Source organism: Aotus nancymaae, unplaced genomic scaffold (genome assembly GCF_030222135.1).
Source record: "Aotus nancymaae isolate 86718 unplaced genomic scaffold, 86718_ANA_hifiasm-v0.15.2.pri h1tg000030l, whole genome shotgun sequence".
In the NCBI taxonomy this organism is placed as follows: Eukaryota; Metazoa; Chordata; class Mammalia; order Primates; family Aotidae; genus Aotus; species Aotus nancymaae.
Window position 1 is genome coordinate 29,056,203 of NW_026988443.1, and position 12,352 is coordinate 29,068,554.

The window sequence follows — 12,352 nt, forward strand, 5'->3', positions numbered from 1 at the left end:
GAGCCACCACACCTGGACAGGACACATAGTTCTTAAGAGGCAAATACATTGCTTTCCACTGGCAACAGCAAAATAGAACTGCAAGTTAAAGCCTCAACTACTTCATTAGTTTGAAAAAGAGAAAATCTACGGCCCAGTGAGGTGGCTCATGTCTGTAATCCCAGCACTTTGGGAGGCTGTCAAGATGGGCAAATCACTTGAGGTCAGGTAGTAGAGACCAGCATGGCCAACACGGTGAAACCCCATCTCTACTGAAAATATGGAAACAGGCCAGGCATGGGGGCAGGCACCTGTAATCCCAGGTACTCGGGAGGCTGAGGCAGGAGAATCGCTTGAACCCAGAAGGCAGAGACTGCAGTGAGTAAGCTGAGATTGTACCACTGCACTCAGGCCTGAGGCAACAGAACGAGACTCAGTTTCAAAAAGGGAGAAATCTACCAGGCTGGGATTATACCCCCCTCCCAAGAGGTAGTAGACATGTTCCTGCCTCTAGAAGTCAAAGAGACAAAAGACACTAGGCCATTATACATGGCAAAGTCTTTATTTTCACATTAACGTTAAAACATAAAACAGACTTTGGGAGGCCGAGGCGGGTGGATCACGAGGTCAAGAGATCGAGACCATCCTGGTCAACATGGTGAAACCCCGTCTCTACTAATACAAAAAATTAGCTGGGCACGGTGGCGCGTGTCTGTAATCCCAGCTACTCAGGAGGCTGAGGCAGGAGAATTGCCTGAACCCAGGAGGCGGAGGTTGCGGTGAGCCGAGATCGCGCCATTGCACTCCAGCCTGGGTATCAAGAGCGAAACTCCGTCTCAAAAAAAAAAAAAAAACATAAAACAGAAACATTAAAACATAGTGTACAAACAGAGTTCTCACTGCCCTGTTTTCAAAGCAGGGGCAAGGATACATAGAACGACAAGATATTTTGAGTTTGTTTAACTCCAAATCCTCAAGTGGGGGAAAAAACCATAGATACAGTGGCAAAGGAATATGATGGGGCAGACAGCCTGGTGGAACCCAGAAGACTAAAGCCTGCATCTATTCTTCTTGTCCCCATTACCATCTATGTGATGTCCTGCAACAGGGATTGGGAATGGGGACAAAGTTTTGTTTTCTGAGATAGAGCCAGCCTCGCTGTCGCCCAGGCTGGAGTGCAGTGGCACAATCTCAGCCTACTGCAAACTCTGCCTCCCAGTTTTAAGCGATTCCCCTGCCTCACCTCCCAAGTAGCTGGGACTACAGGCACATGCCACTGTGTTCAGCTAATTTTTGTATTTTTATTACAAAATTTTAATTTCACCATGTTGGCCAGGCTGGACAAAATTTTTTTCCTTTGGAGAAATTAGTCACAGTCACATGAATTTGCTTCCAAAACATCCAAATTTAATGTACAACTGCAAGGACTGGCAAGACTTAGGATTCACCTAAGGTCTCTCATAGGTAAGTCCCTTGCTTCCTATTCTTAGGGCAATCAATCAGCATCAGTTGAGTGTACTTCAAAGCAAGTCAAATCCTAATCCTACCCAGGCCCAAAGAGGAAGCCAGCCAGGGCTTGACCGCCTGTATCTTCTCAGTGGCCATCTGCTGAAGCCAGGTGAGTTCTGTTTTTTAACTCCAATCCTATTCTGCCACTGAAACTCCAGGCCTGGGCAGCCATTCTTAATCATCAACATATCAAAAGGAATATCTCCTCTGAGAAAAGAGCTTTTCTCGGGTTCAAGAAGCTAGCTTTTACAAAAGATGTCTTCAAATAGGGGCCGGGTACACTGGCTCATGCCTATCATCTCAGTACTTTAGGAGGCCAAGACAGGAGGACTGCTTGAGGCCAGGAGTTCAAGACGAGCTTGGGCAAAATAGTAAAACATCCGTTTCTACAAAAAATTTAAAAAAGGAAAAAATGATGTCCTAAAATACTAAAGGGTCATTAAAAGGCACAACTAGAACTTGGAACTCTGGGGAAATCTACTGCAATAACCCCTTGTTGGAGAGAAAGATCTTGGGGGTGGCGGGGAGAAAAAAAAAATAGCTCTTGAACTGACAGGTCAGAAGTGTTTTATAATAAAAACAATAACATCTCTTCACCAATCATTTGAGAAAATAAGACTGCATACACTGACCTGCCCATATCTTTAAGCATATTCTGTTGAGGTCAGTGGTTTGGCAAAGCAGTCTGAGCAAAGCAAAAAAATAAAATATAAACTCAGCCCTCTATTGGAGAAAAGTGACGCTCCCAGAGTTGGTCAATCCAGGTATGGAATGAATGTTGGTGGGTAACTCCCTGCCATTCACATAGGTTTCCCAAACACTATTCCTGAGAATAGCCATTTTATTAACATTTTAAGAAAAGGTTAGGGAGGCAAATCAGAGGAAATTGGAATCAAACATCAGCTTCATACAGGGAAAGCTTTATCTGGAAAGTATAAAAAACACTTATGAATGGCCCTTCAGACTGAGGGATTGGCTTTATTTAGATAGGAACTCTTTCAAAATGGGACAGACAAGTTCTTCTCATGTTTTCTTTTTTTCTTTTTATTATTTTTTTGCTTATCTGACATCCAGGAACTTCTCATGTTTTCAACAGCAGTCTGAATAAATTTTGTAAACTCTTTTATGTTATTGCTCCTAATCTCTGACACTAGGGTAGACTCAAGTAAAAGCTTTGACATACCCCTCATCTTTTCCAGGCAAGAGATAGAGAGTGTTCTTTAAAGCACTAGCTTGGATAAAATCAATCCTGAGATCCTAGGCTGGCTAGAAAAAGCAAAATCTTCCCCACTGCTCAAACAACCAGCCTCTTTCCTTACTTCTCACAAAGCAATTTAGGAGAATTAGGAACTTAATGCACAAGTCATTAGCAAAGGGACTAGTTCACTAGCTGCTTCCATCACTGGGTCTGCCAATGTTCCAGCACTTCATACCTAGAACACAAGCGTTGTTCCTGCCGGGTGTGGTGGCTCACACCTGTAATCCCAGCACTTTGGGAGGTCGAGGCCGGTGGATCACGAGGTCAAGAGATCGACACCACCCTGGCCAACGTGGTGAAACCCCATCTCTACTAAAAATACAAAAATTTAGCTGGGCATGGCGATGCATACCTGTAGTCCCAGATACTCCGGAGGCTGAGGCAGGAAAATCACTTGAACCCGGGAGGCAGAGGTTGCAGTGAGCCAAGATGACATTACCACACTCCAGCCTGGGCAACAAAGTGAGACTCCATCTCAAAAAACAAAAAAAACAACCAAGTGTTGTTGCCACAAAGCACATCCACATGCGCTCTATCACATACTTCTGTGGGGATAAGACAAGTTACTAAAAGATTGTCAGCCTTCAAGGTCAGAAATAAACCAGACATAAGGTTCTACAGTGCCCTCGTGTGTTCAACTGAATAATACTCTTTTATATCTATGTTGCATCAAATCAGTATCAAGATGAAGGTTAGTCCTTTCAAGGATACCTAAGTGACAAAACAGCTCAGGTGGGGTGTCATATCCCCCAGAAAACACTTAATGCCCACACACATCCAGATGACTGAGAGAGGACACTCTCTAAGGTCCAGAAAATCACACAGAAAATAAAATAAGAATTTCACGCAAACAATAATGGTTAATGAAGGCTTTAAACCCAAGAAATGGATAATGTAGATAAAGTACCCATCAATTACTCTTTTAGTGGACATGACAGATACACAATCTGTAGCGTCTCAGTGACACAGAGTCCTAGAATCATACTAATGGAACAAACCATGATCCCCAGTGTTCTAGGCTGCAGACAGTAAACAGGGATCTTGCTTGGGGCTGCTAGCAAACAACATTTAAACTTAACCAGCAGCATGCCTGAAAGGTTTCAAGACCATGGTCACTCCCACTTATAGATGTGGACTATCTTCTCTGTTAAGGTGGCCAAGTAGCTGTTATGGTTCACCTCAAATGGGCATATGTCCAAGACAGGCTGAGCAGTCTGCAGTTCCTGGAGCAACGAGCCACTGGCAACATCCCACAGCTGAAGAAAGCAAGCAGAGAGGAGTCAGAAGTCAATCAGTTCACCCAAGGGACTTGCTTTCTTTATCATCAAACAAGTCAGAAAAGGATGCAGAGAGAACATTACCTGTAGAGAAAAACAAGCCATCCCTAACCTTCGCAAGGTTACTCAAAGTCAGCACACCTGACATAGTTCAGGTACAGCCTCACCTACTGTAATCAGCAATTAGTCTACCTGTAAGTAGATCTGAAAATAGAGCCCAAATTCCATTCCTTCAATCTATGTACCAGGCTCATCTAGGGACAGATGGGCCAATAAGATAAAGTCCCTGCTCTTGGCCTCATGGAACTCACCTTTTTTTTTTTTTTTTTTTTTTTTGCCGGGGAGGGGGAGGGTTAGAGTCTCACTCTCATTGCCCAGGCTGGAGTGCCCTGGCATGATCTTGGCTCATTGCAACCTCCACCTCCCAGGTTCAAGCGATTCTCCTGCCTCAGCCTCCCAAGTAGCTGGGACTACAGGTGCTTGCCACCACACCCAGCTAATTTTCTTGTATTTTTGGTAGAGATGGGGTTTCACCATGTTGGCCAGGCTGGGCTTGAACTCCTGAACTCAGAAGATCCGCCCGTCTTGGCCTCCCAAAGTGCTAGGATTACAGGCATGAGCCACTGCATCTGGCCTCTAAAAATTTATTATTGGTCAGGCATGGTGGCTCACACCTGTAATTCCAACACTTTGAGAGGCAGAGATGGGAGGATACCTTGAGGATAGGAGACTGAGACCAGCTAGGGCAACATAGCAAGATTCCCATCTCTACAAGAAATTTAAAAATTAGCCAGGTGTGGTGGTGCATGCCTGCAGTTCCAGATACTCAGGAGGCTGAAAGAGGATTGCTTGAGCTAAGGAGGCTACAGTGAGCCATGATTACACCACTGCACTCCAGCCAGGACAGAGCAAGATACTGTTTCTTTAAAAAAAAAAAAAAGCAAAGAAAAACATTTTAAAGTATTAAAAAGTAGAGATAGCCAGGATGGCAGAACACACCTGTAGTCCCAGCTACTTGGGAGGCTGAAGCACGAGAATCACTTGAAGCCAGGAGGTGGAGGTTGCAGTAAGCCAAGATTGCACCTCTGCACTCCAGACTGGATGACAGAGAGAGACTCTTTCTCAAAAAAAAAAAAAAAAAAAAAAGTAGAGAGGGCCAGGCACAGTGGCTCATGCCTATAATCCCAGCACTTTGGGAGTCTGAGGCAGAGGGATCATTTAAGGTCGGGGTTCAAGACCGGCCTGGCCAACAAGGCGAATCCCCATCTCTACTAAAAATACAAAAAAAATAGCCAGGCATCGTGGTGCACTTCTATAGCTACATGGAGGGCTGAAGCAGGAGAATCGCTTGAACCCAGGAGGCGGAGGTTGCAGTGAGCCAAGATTGTGCTACTGTACTACAGCCTGGGTAACAGAGTGAGATTGTCTCAAGGGGGGGAAAAAAAAAAAAGACAGGCCGGACGTGATGGCTCACACCTGTAATCCCAGCACGTGGGAGGCTGAGGTGGGGAGATCACCTGAAGTTGGGAGTTCAAGACCAGCCTGACCAACATGAAGAAACCCTGTCTCTACTAAAAATACAAAATTAGCTGGATGTGGTGGTGCATGCCTGTAATCCTAGCTACTCGGGAGGCTGAGGCAGGAGAACAGCTTGAATCCAGAGGTGGAGGTTGTGGTGAGCTGAGATGGCGCCATTGCACTCCAGCCTGGACAAGAGCAAAACTCTGTCTCAAAAAAAAAAAAAAAAAAAAAAAAGACATTTTCTTATATCAGGCATAATGTTATCATGTACAACAAAATTAATAATTCTACAGTTGGCCGGGCGCGGTGGCTCACGCCTGTAATCCCAGCACTTTGGGAGGCCGAGGCGGGTGGATCACGAGGTCAAGAGATCGAGACCATCCTGGTCAACATGGTGAAACTCCATCTCTACTAAAAATACAAAAAATTAGCTGGGCATGGTGGCCCGTGCCTGTAATCCCAGCTACTCAGGAGGCTGAGGCAGGAGAATTGCCTGAACCCAGGAGGCGGAGGTTGCGGTGAGCCGAGATCGCACCATTGCACTCCAGCCTGGGTAACAAGAGCGAAACTCCGTCTCAAAAAAAAATAATAATAATAATAATAATAATTCTACAGTATTATCTAATACCTGGTGCATAATCAGCATTTTCTGATTTTTTTTATATCCAGTTTATTTGAATCAGGATGAAGTAAGGTCTACATTACATCTGGTGTTTATAAATTTTAATTGTCTCTTTTAACCTAGATCAGACCCAACCTTCCCACCTTTTTTCTTCTGCCATTGACTATTGTTGTGGAAGCTGGATCAGCTGTTTTAGAGAACACCCCCAACCTGGACTGGTGTATATGCTTTCTGTGCTATCATTAAACTTGTTCTCCTCTATTCCCTGCAACTCCAGTCAATGAAAGTTAGCGCTAGCTTCTAGAGTGGCACTATACAATATAGTGGCCTTAGTCAGACAAGTTTACTTAAATTTAACTTGATTAAAGTAAAACATTAAGTTCTTCCGTGGCACTAAGCACACTTAAAGTGCTCATGTGGCTAGTGTGACTGTATTAGAAAATGCTGCTCTAAACCTTAATTAGACTCAGGTTCATGAACATCTCGGCCAGGTGCAGTGACTCACACCTGTAATCCCAGCACTTTGGGAGGCCCAGGCTGGCAGATCACTTGAGGTTAGGAGTTCGAGACCAGCCTGGCCAACGTGGTAAAACCCCGTCACTACTAAAAATACAAAAATTATTCAGAGGTGGTGGCAGGTGCCTGTAATCTCAGCTACTCAGGAGGCTGAGGCAGGAGAATCACTTGAACTAGGGAGGTGGAGGTTGCAGCAGTGAGCCAAGATCGTGCCATTGCACTCCAGCCTGGGTGACAGAGGGATTATTGTTTCAAAAAAAAAGGCTGGGCGCAGTGGCTCACGAGGTCAAGAGATCGAGACCATCCTGGCCAACATGGTGAAACCCCGTCTCTACTAAAATTACAAAAATTAGCTGGGCGTGGTGGCACATGCCTGTAGTCCCAGCTACTCAGGAGGCCGAGGCAGGAGAATTGCTTGAACCCAGGAGGTGGAGGTTGCAGTAAGCTGAGACTGGGCCACTGCCCTCCGTCCTGGCACCTGGCGACGAAGCGAGACTCTGTCTCAAGAAAAAAAAAAAAAAGACATCTCATAGGAGGCACCATGTGCTTCCTATTGTCATCACATCAAAAAGACCCAATTATTTTTGGTTGACCCACCTACAGTGATGCTAAAATTGATCAACATGTTCAGGTGGTGACAGGCTGATTCTTCCACTGTAAAATTCCCCATCAATCTTTCATCTGTTTGTTTAATCCTGAATTGATGAAGCTGAGGCCTGAATTAATTATTTTATTGAGGTGTCAGTACTGTCTTTACTTTCTTTCTTTAAAGATTCACATACAGTATGACCCCTGGAACTGTGGCTCAGTTAAAAAGAATGAGGTGACTTTACAGATAGTGAAATGAAAACATCTCTAAGATAGGAAGTGAAATGGGAAAAGAATAAACTACGAAGCAGTATGGAAAGCACAACTCATATGTAAACCAGGCAATATCACATACACACAAATGTGGATATGTGGGATTGCATAGCAGAACTTTTTTGCTTTATGAGCTTCTGTAAAAAAATGTTCAAGTTTTCCCTTACCAATATTTTAAGCAAAACTACTTTTTATATGAAAGTAAAAAATTACAGGCTCACCAGGGCAGAATTTGCTGCTTCATCCCCAGTACAGACCAGGATGTTGCCATCATTCTCTGGGCTTTTGAAAATGGCATTTTTGGTCAACAGTTTGCAAGTGGGTCCTCCAAAAAATGTGTGTACAGGATGGCAGGAGCAGACCAGATTTCCAGTGTCATCCAGTCTGTAGGACATTTCCATCAGCACACTTCGTATCGTGGTATGATTTTTATCTATGGGACACAGAAATCAGTGCTGCACCAGGGGTATGCTACAAAAAAAATTAATCAAGTACCCAAACCTCAGACACTTACAACCTACTTGGATGGAAAAGCCATAAACACATTAAACCATCAAAAATAGCTACAAAACAAATAAAAGGACAAGAACAAAATATCACAGCATCAATGAAATTCAGAACCATAGGCTAGAAATCAAGTTATCTACAATAGCTTTTTGCTTAAGAGAAAAACAATTCTGAGAGTGACTTATCTGTTTTAGTAAGATCAGTCTCCTGACACCTCTGCTGAGGGATTTCTCTCTCAAGAATTCTCAGTAAAAGGTTTTTCCCTTCCCCCAGTGAGAACCTCATTAGCCCTAGGGACTGCACTTTTTTATAAAGTGAGAGCATGCTATTACAGAAAGGGAAACATGTATTTGAAATTCTGCTGGGAGGCAAACAAAAGCCAGAGAACAAAATAAAACTCCCAGGCTTTCTACACCAGTCACAGAAAATCACATTCTTGGAGATAGCAGAGCTGTGGGATGACAAAGAGCACAAGGGTCTTTAGAGCGAAGTGCTACTGAGATGTTTCTCAGCTCAAATAAAACTTAAAATCATGAGTAGATCTACCCACAACTAGAAGTGGGGACATTTAATGACTAACTCTAACTAAACACCTGCCTGTTATAAATTTTTTAAATATAGTTGTTACCTCAGCATCTGTTTTTAAGGCTGGCATAAATTATTTGAAACCCAGATGTACCCTGTCAACTTTGGTCTAGTTACAACGTCTCTTCTCTGAGCGAGATTCACAATATAGCCCACTTGTCCCTCCCCTCAACCCCCACCCCGCCCCTAGGATGGCCTAACCCCTTCTTCCCATTGGCCCTCTGAAGCATGCTTGCCCTCTTTTCTTTGGGATCTATCAAGTAAGCTGTTTCCGTTATTTCACGTGTTTTATGCACTGCCTCCTTTGCATCTCACTTGACCAACACACCTGAAGCTAGCTTCTTTCCTATTCAGGGCTCTCCTGGAGAGTCGCTATCTCAAAGGAAATAAACTGGACACAGGTTAGACAAGAGCCACAAGGGTACCTGCCAGTATAAACAAGTTCCCTGTGAGAGGGACACCTGGTCATACGTCAGACAGGCATTAGGCCATCTACCAGGACAAAGGAGTATCCTGTGAAAGACACACTATGAACATTCACAACCAACTCCCTTGAGCTTGGCAGAACAGGGCTAGAGTTTATAGCCACTCTCCTGACAGAGACCTCAAGACCAAATTAGAAAGAAAAAACTTACAACGCTGACCATCAGTACAGTTTACCAGGAATTTAGATTCGTGCCACTTAGCTTAGAAAGAAGCTGTGAATAAAGCATAGTCTGCTGTTAGGGGTTCCACCTTTGATTCCAAAGACAGAGATGTTCAGCTGGCTGAGCCCACACAACCACTGTTGTCCATCTCCCCTTATTTACCTTTGTCAGCCCAAATAAGGAGGAATAAACAATACGCCGGGTACTACATGGCTGCCCTAATCTGGGCTTTTCTCTCAGGGGAAGTGAGGGGCAGGCAGAAGACAAAAAAGTGATCTCAAGGTGGCTCAATGAGCTGGCCCCCTCATTCCACTACTGTTCTAAGTTGCAGGGGCTCCTGAGTGGCTAATTCACTTCCAGGAGGACCTGGCAGAATATGCTTCAGTCCTCACATGTAAGGAGCAGGAAGGCAGGCTCTGTGGGGGAGTTTGGAGACACCATCCTTCCTACAGTAGCAAGAGCTACAACATATCTTGTTAGCCTGTGACGGGTACCACAGCCACCCAAAGGATAGGATCAAACTCTCCTTCCCTCTTCTCTACCATTGTGCTCCCAAATAAACCAAAGGAGGCCCCACAAGGACATTCCACTACTCACCAGGCCTGTAGGTCACAAGACAGTGCCGGGAGTTGTTTTCTGTCTGAAAGTCTGTGCAGCCCCCTGGCTCCAAGGGCAGCACATGAGGCGAATGAGTAAAGTCCATTTTCCGTTCCCAGAAGGAAGCATCCTCCAAGTTCCCAGCCAGCACCCCACCATATGGAAATGCAGCCGAGGCAGCTCTGGGCATGTATGACAGGGAGACCAGTGGACATCTGAAGGGAAAGAACGGAAACTGTATCTTACATTCCAAAACTCGGATGGCTCTAGACCCCTCTACCAGGAACCTGCAAGCACATTCCTACCTCTACAGAGGTTAAACACCTTTAGTCACTATCCTCTGACATCTGATAAAAATTATCAACCCTCTCTGTAGAAACAAGAGTATACATATAATATTCTGCACCTAATTTCAAGGGAGATACCAGATGGTCTAAAAAAAAAAAAAAGGAAAAATAACTAGGAAATTTAAGGGATAAAAAGATAACAATTTACTAGGAAGCTTGACTGGTGTGAAGTTTGTGGAAATGCGGTTAGCCACATACAAAGAAAAGTCAGGAAAGAAACAAAGCTTAAATATATAACAAAATAAAGATTCCAAGTTGTAGCTGACAGACTCCACAATTAAAATACAGCTAAAAGCAGCTACATTTAAATTCAGAAACAGGACTTTTTAGATTTTCTAAATTTCCTTCTGCAAGCATATGACCAGGACTACACGCCAAGAATTCTCTCAGAAATATCATCCTTCAAACCGTGTTCCTAGGAACTCATTTCTGCTGTGAACTCCTTCACGCCAAAGTTGCCAAAGTGTCTACTTTGCCTATTTTATTTCATTTTCCCTGTCACAATAAAGGTAATCAAAGTAAACAAAAATAAAAATGAACAATACATACAAATACTCTTTCCTTGCCATTTTAAAACTTGTTGGGTTTTAGTTTGGTACTTACTGGACGTCGTGGCTCACGCCTGTAATCCCAGCACTTAGGGAAGCTAATGTGGGAGAATCACTTGAGGTCAGGGGTTTGAGACCAGCCTGGCCAACACGGTGAAACCCTGTCTCTGCTAAAGATACAAAAGTTAGTCAGGTGTGGTGGCACACACCTGTAGTCCCAAATACTCAGGAGGCAGAGGATGCAGTGAGCCAAGACTGTGCCACTGCACTCCAGCCTGGCTTAAAGAGTAAGATGCTGTCTTAAGAAAAAAAAACAACAATAAAAACTTGCCACCAACAAAAAAAACCTTGCTGTATTTTACTGTCTACTCTATGTGGGCATAGGTTTCAGTAAATAATTATTACTTTATTGTTATCTTTATGTTTAGCTCTCTGTTTTTAACATATCCAGTTGGAAACAAATTATCTCTTAGGATACTTTTCATTTTGGCCAGGTCACAGACCCTACTACTCCCCTTCTGAGAACTTTATACCTATAGGGCGGCTCAACCCATTCTAAGACATAGTGGTGCTGGTGGCCATCCATCCTCAGAACTTGGGCTGACTTTATAAACTTCTCAATCTCATAAATGGATTCAATGATAAATAGTAATACAGTATCTTCAAACAAGTTGTTTTACCTTTGGATTAGGTAAGTTTTAAATCACTTTTTATTAGGCTAGCCTTAACTGCTCTATTCCTGTGTGCTAGACATGTGGCTATTAAAGCAAGTGGCCTACGTTGACCAGATTTTACAGATGAAGCTTTCAATGGGCTAAGAAATACAACTACGGTCACACAACTTGTAAATAGTGGAGCTGGGTTCTGAACAGAGATCTGACTCTATTTTGCCATGTTAGATGATTACTGACTATGAACCTGGCTATAATTGTACCAGAACTCTCTGTCATATGAAATATCATGGATATAAACTCTTATTAATAAGAATGTTATTGATTCTGAAGTGACATCAAGTGGATCTTCAAAAACTCTCGTGAGGATTTCTGACCAACTGTGGAACACCCTCTGAAGAAACAATGAACCTAATAATAAGACAGTAAGTGGCTCCCTACCTGGCTTTCTGAGCTACTAACTCCTGGACATGACTGCTTGTGTTTCGCATGTCATATATTAGAATTGAACCATTGGCCAGTCCAGCATACATGTAGTTATTCTCATCAAGACACCAGCAACAGCTCCAGACAGGACGTCCAGCATTGTAAGTCTGGACCACGGTGTTTGTCTCCAGGCTGTGGAGTTACAAAAGACTTTTACAATTGCATTAAGAAAATCAAATACATGACAAAGATGTAAAGAGTATCATTTATATGATCCTTAATCCTTACTGAGAACACACTCACACGCCCAAAATATCTGGATTCCCTATTTTTTCTAAGATCTGCCCAGGTAACTCCTTTAAATTCTAGAACATTTGTTTTGGGGGCCACAGGTTTTCCTCTTGAGTTGTAAGGAAGTAAAAGAATAAAGGGACAGGGCATGGTGGCACACCCCTGTAATCCTAGCATTTTGGGAAGCTGA

At 43.5% G+C, this 12,352-nt stretch overlaps 1 protein-coding gene across 1 annotated transcript in view; it reads right to left on the bottom strand.

Annotated features, from left to right (window-relative positions):
- Positions 1-835: 835 nt before the first annotated feature.
- RFWD3 (ring finger and WD repeat domain 3) overlaps positions 836-12,352 on the bottom strand; it is a 50,713-nt gene continuing 39,196 nt past the window's right edge. Inside the window, exons 10-13 of the mRNA XM_012437519.2 lie at positions 11,887-12,063; positions 9,880-10,094; positions 7,765-7,976; positions 836-4,002 (exon numbers count right to left, since the gene is read on the bottom strand). Of these exons, the coding sequence (XP_012292942.2) occupies positions 3,859-4,002; positions 7,765-7,976; positions 9,880-10,094; positions 11,887-12,063 (748 nt within the window). The 3' untranslated portion in view covers positions 836-3,858. The remainder of the gene's footprint in view (positions 4,003-7,764; positions 7,977-9,879; positions 10,095-11,886; positions 12,064-12,352) is intronic.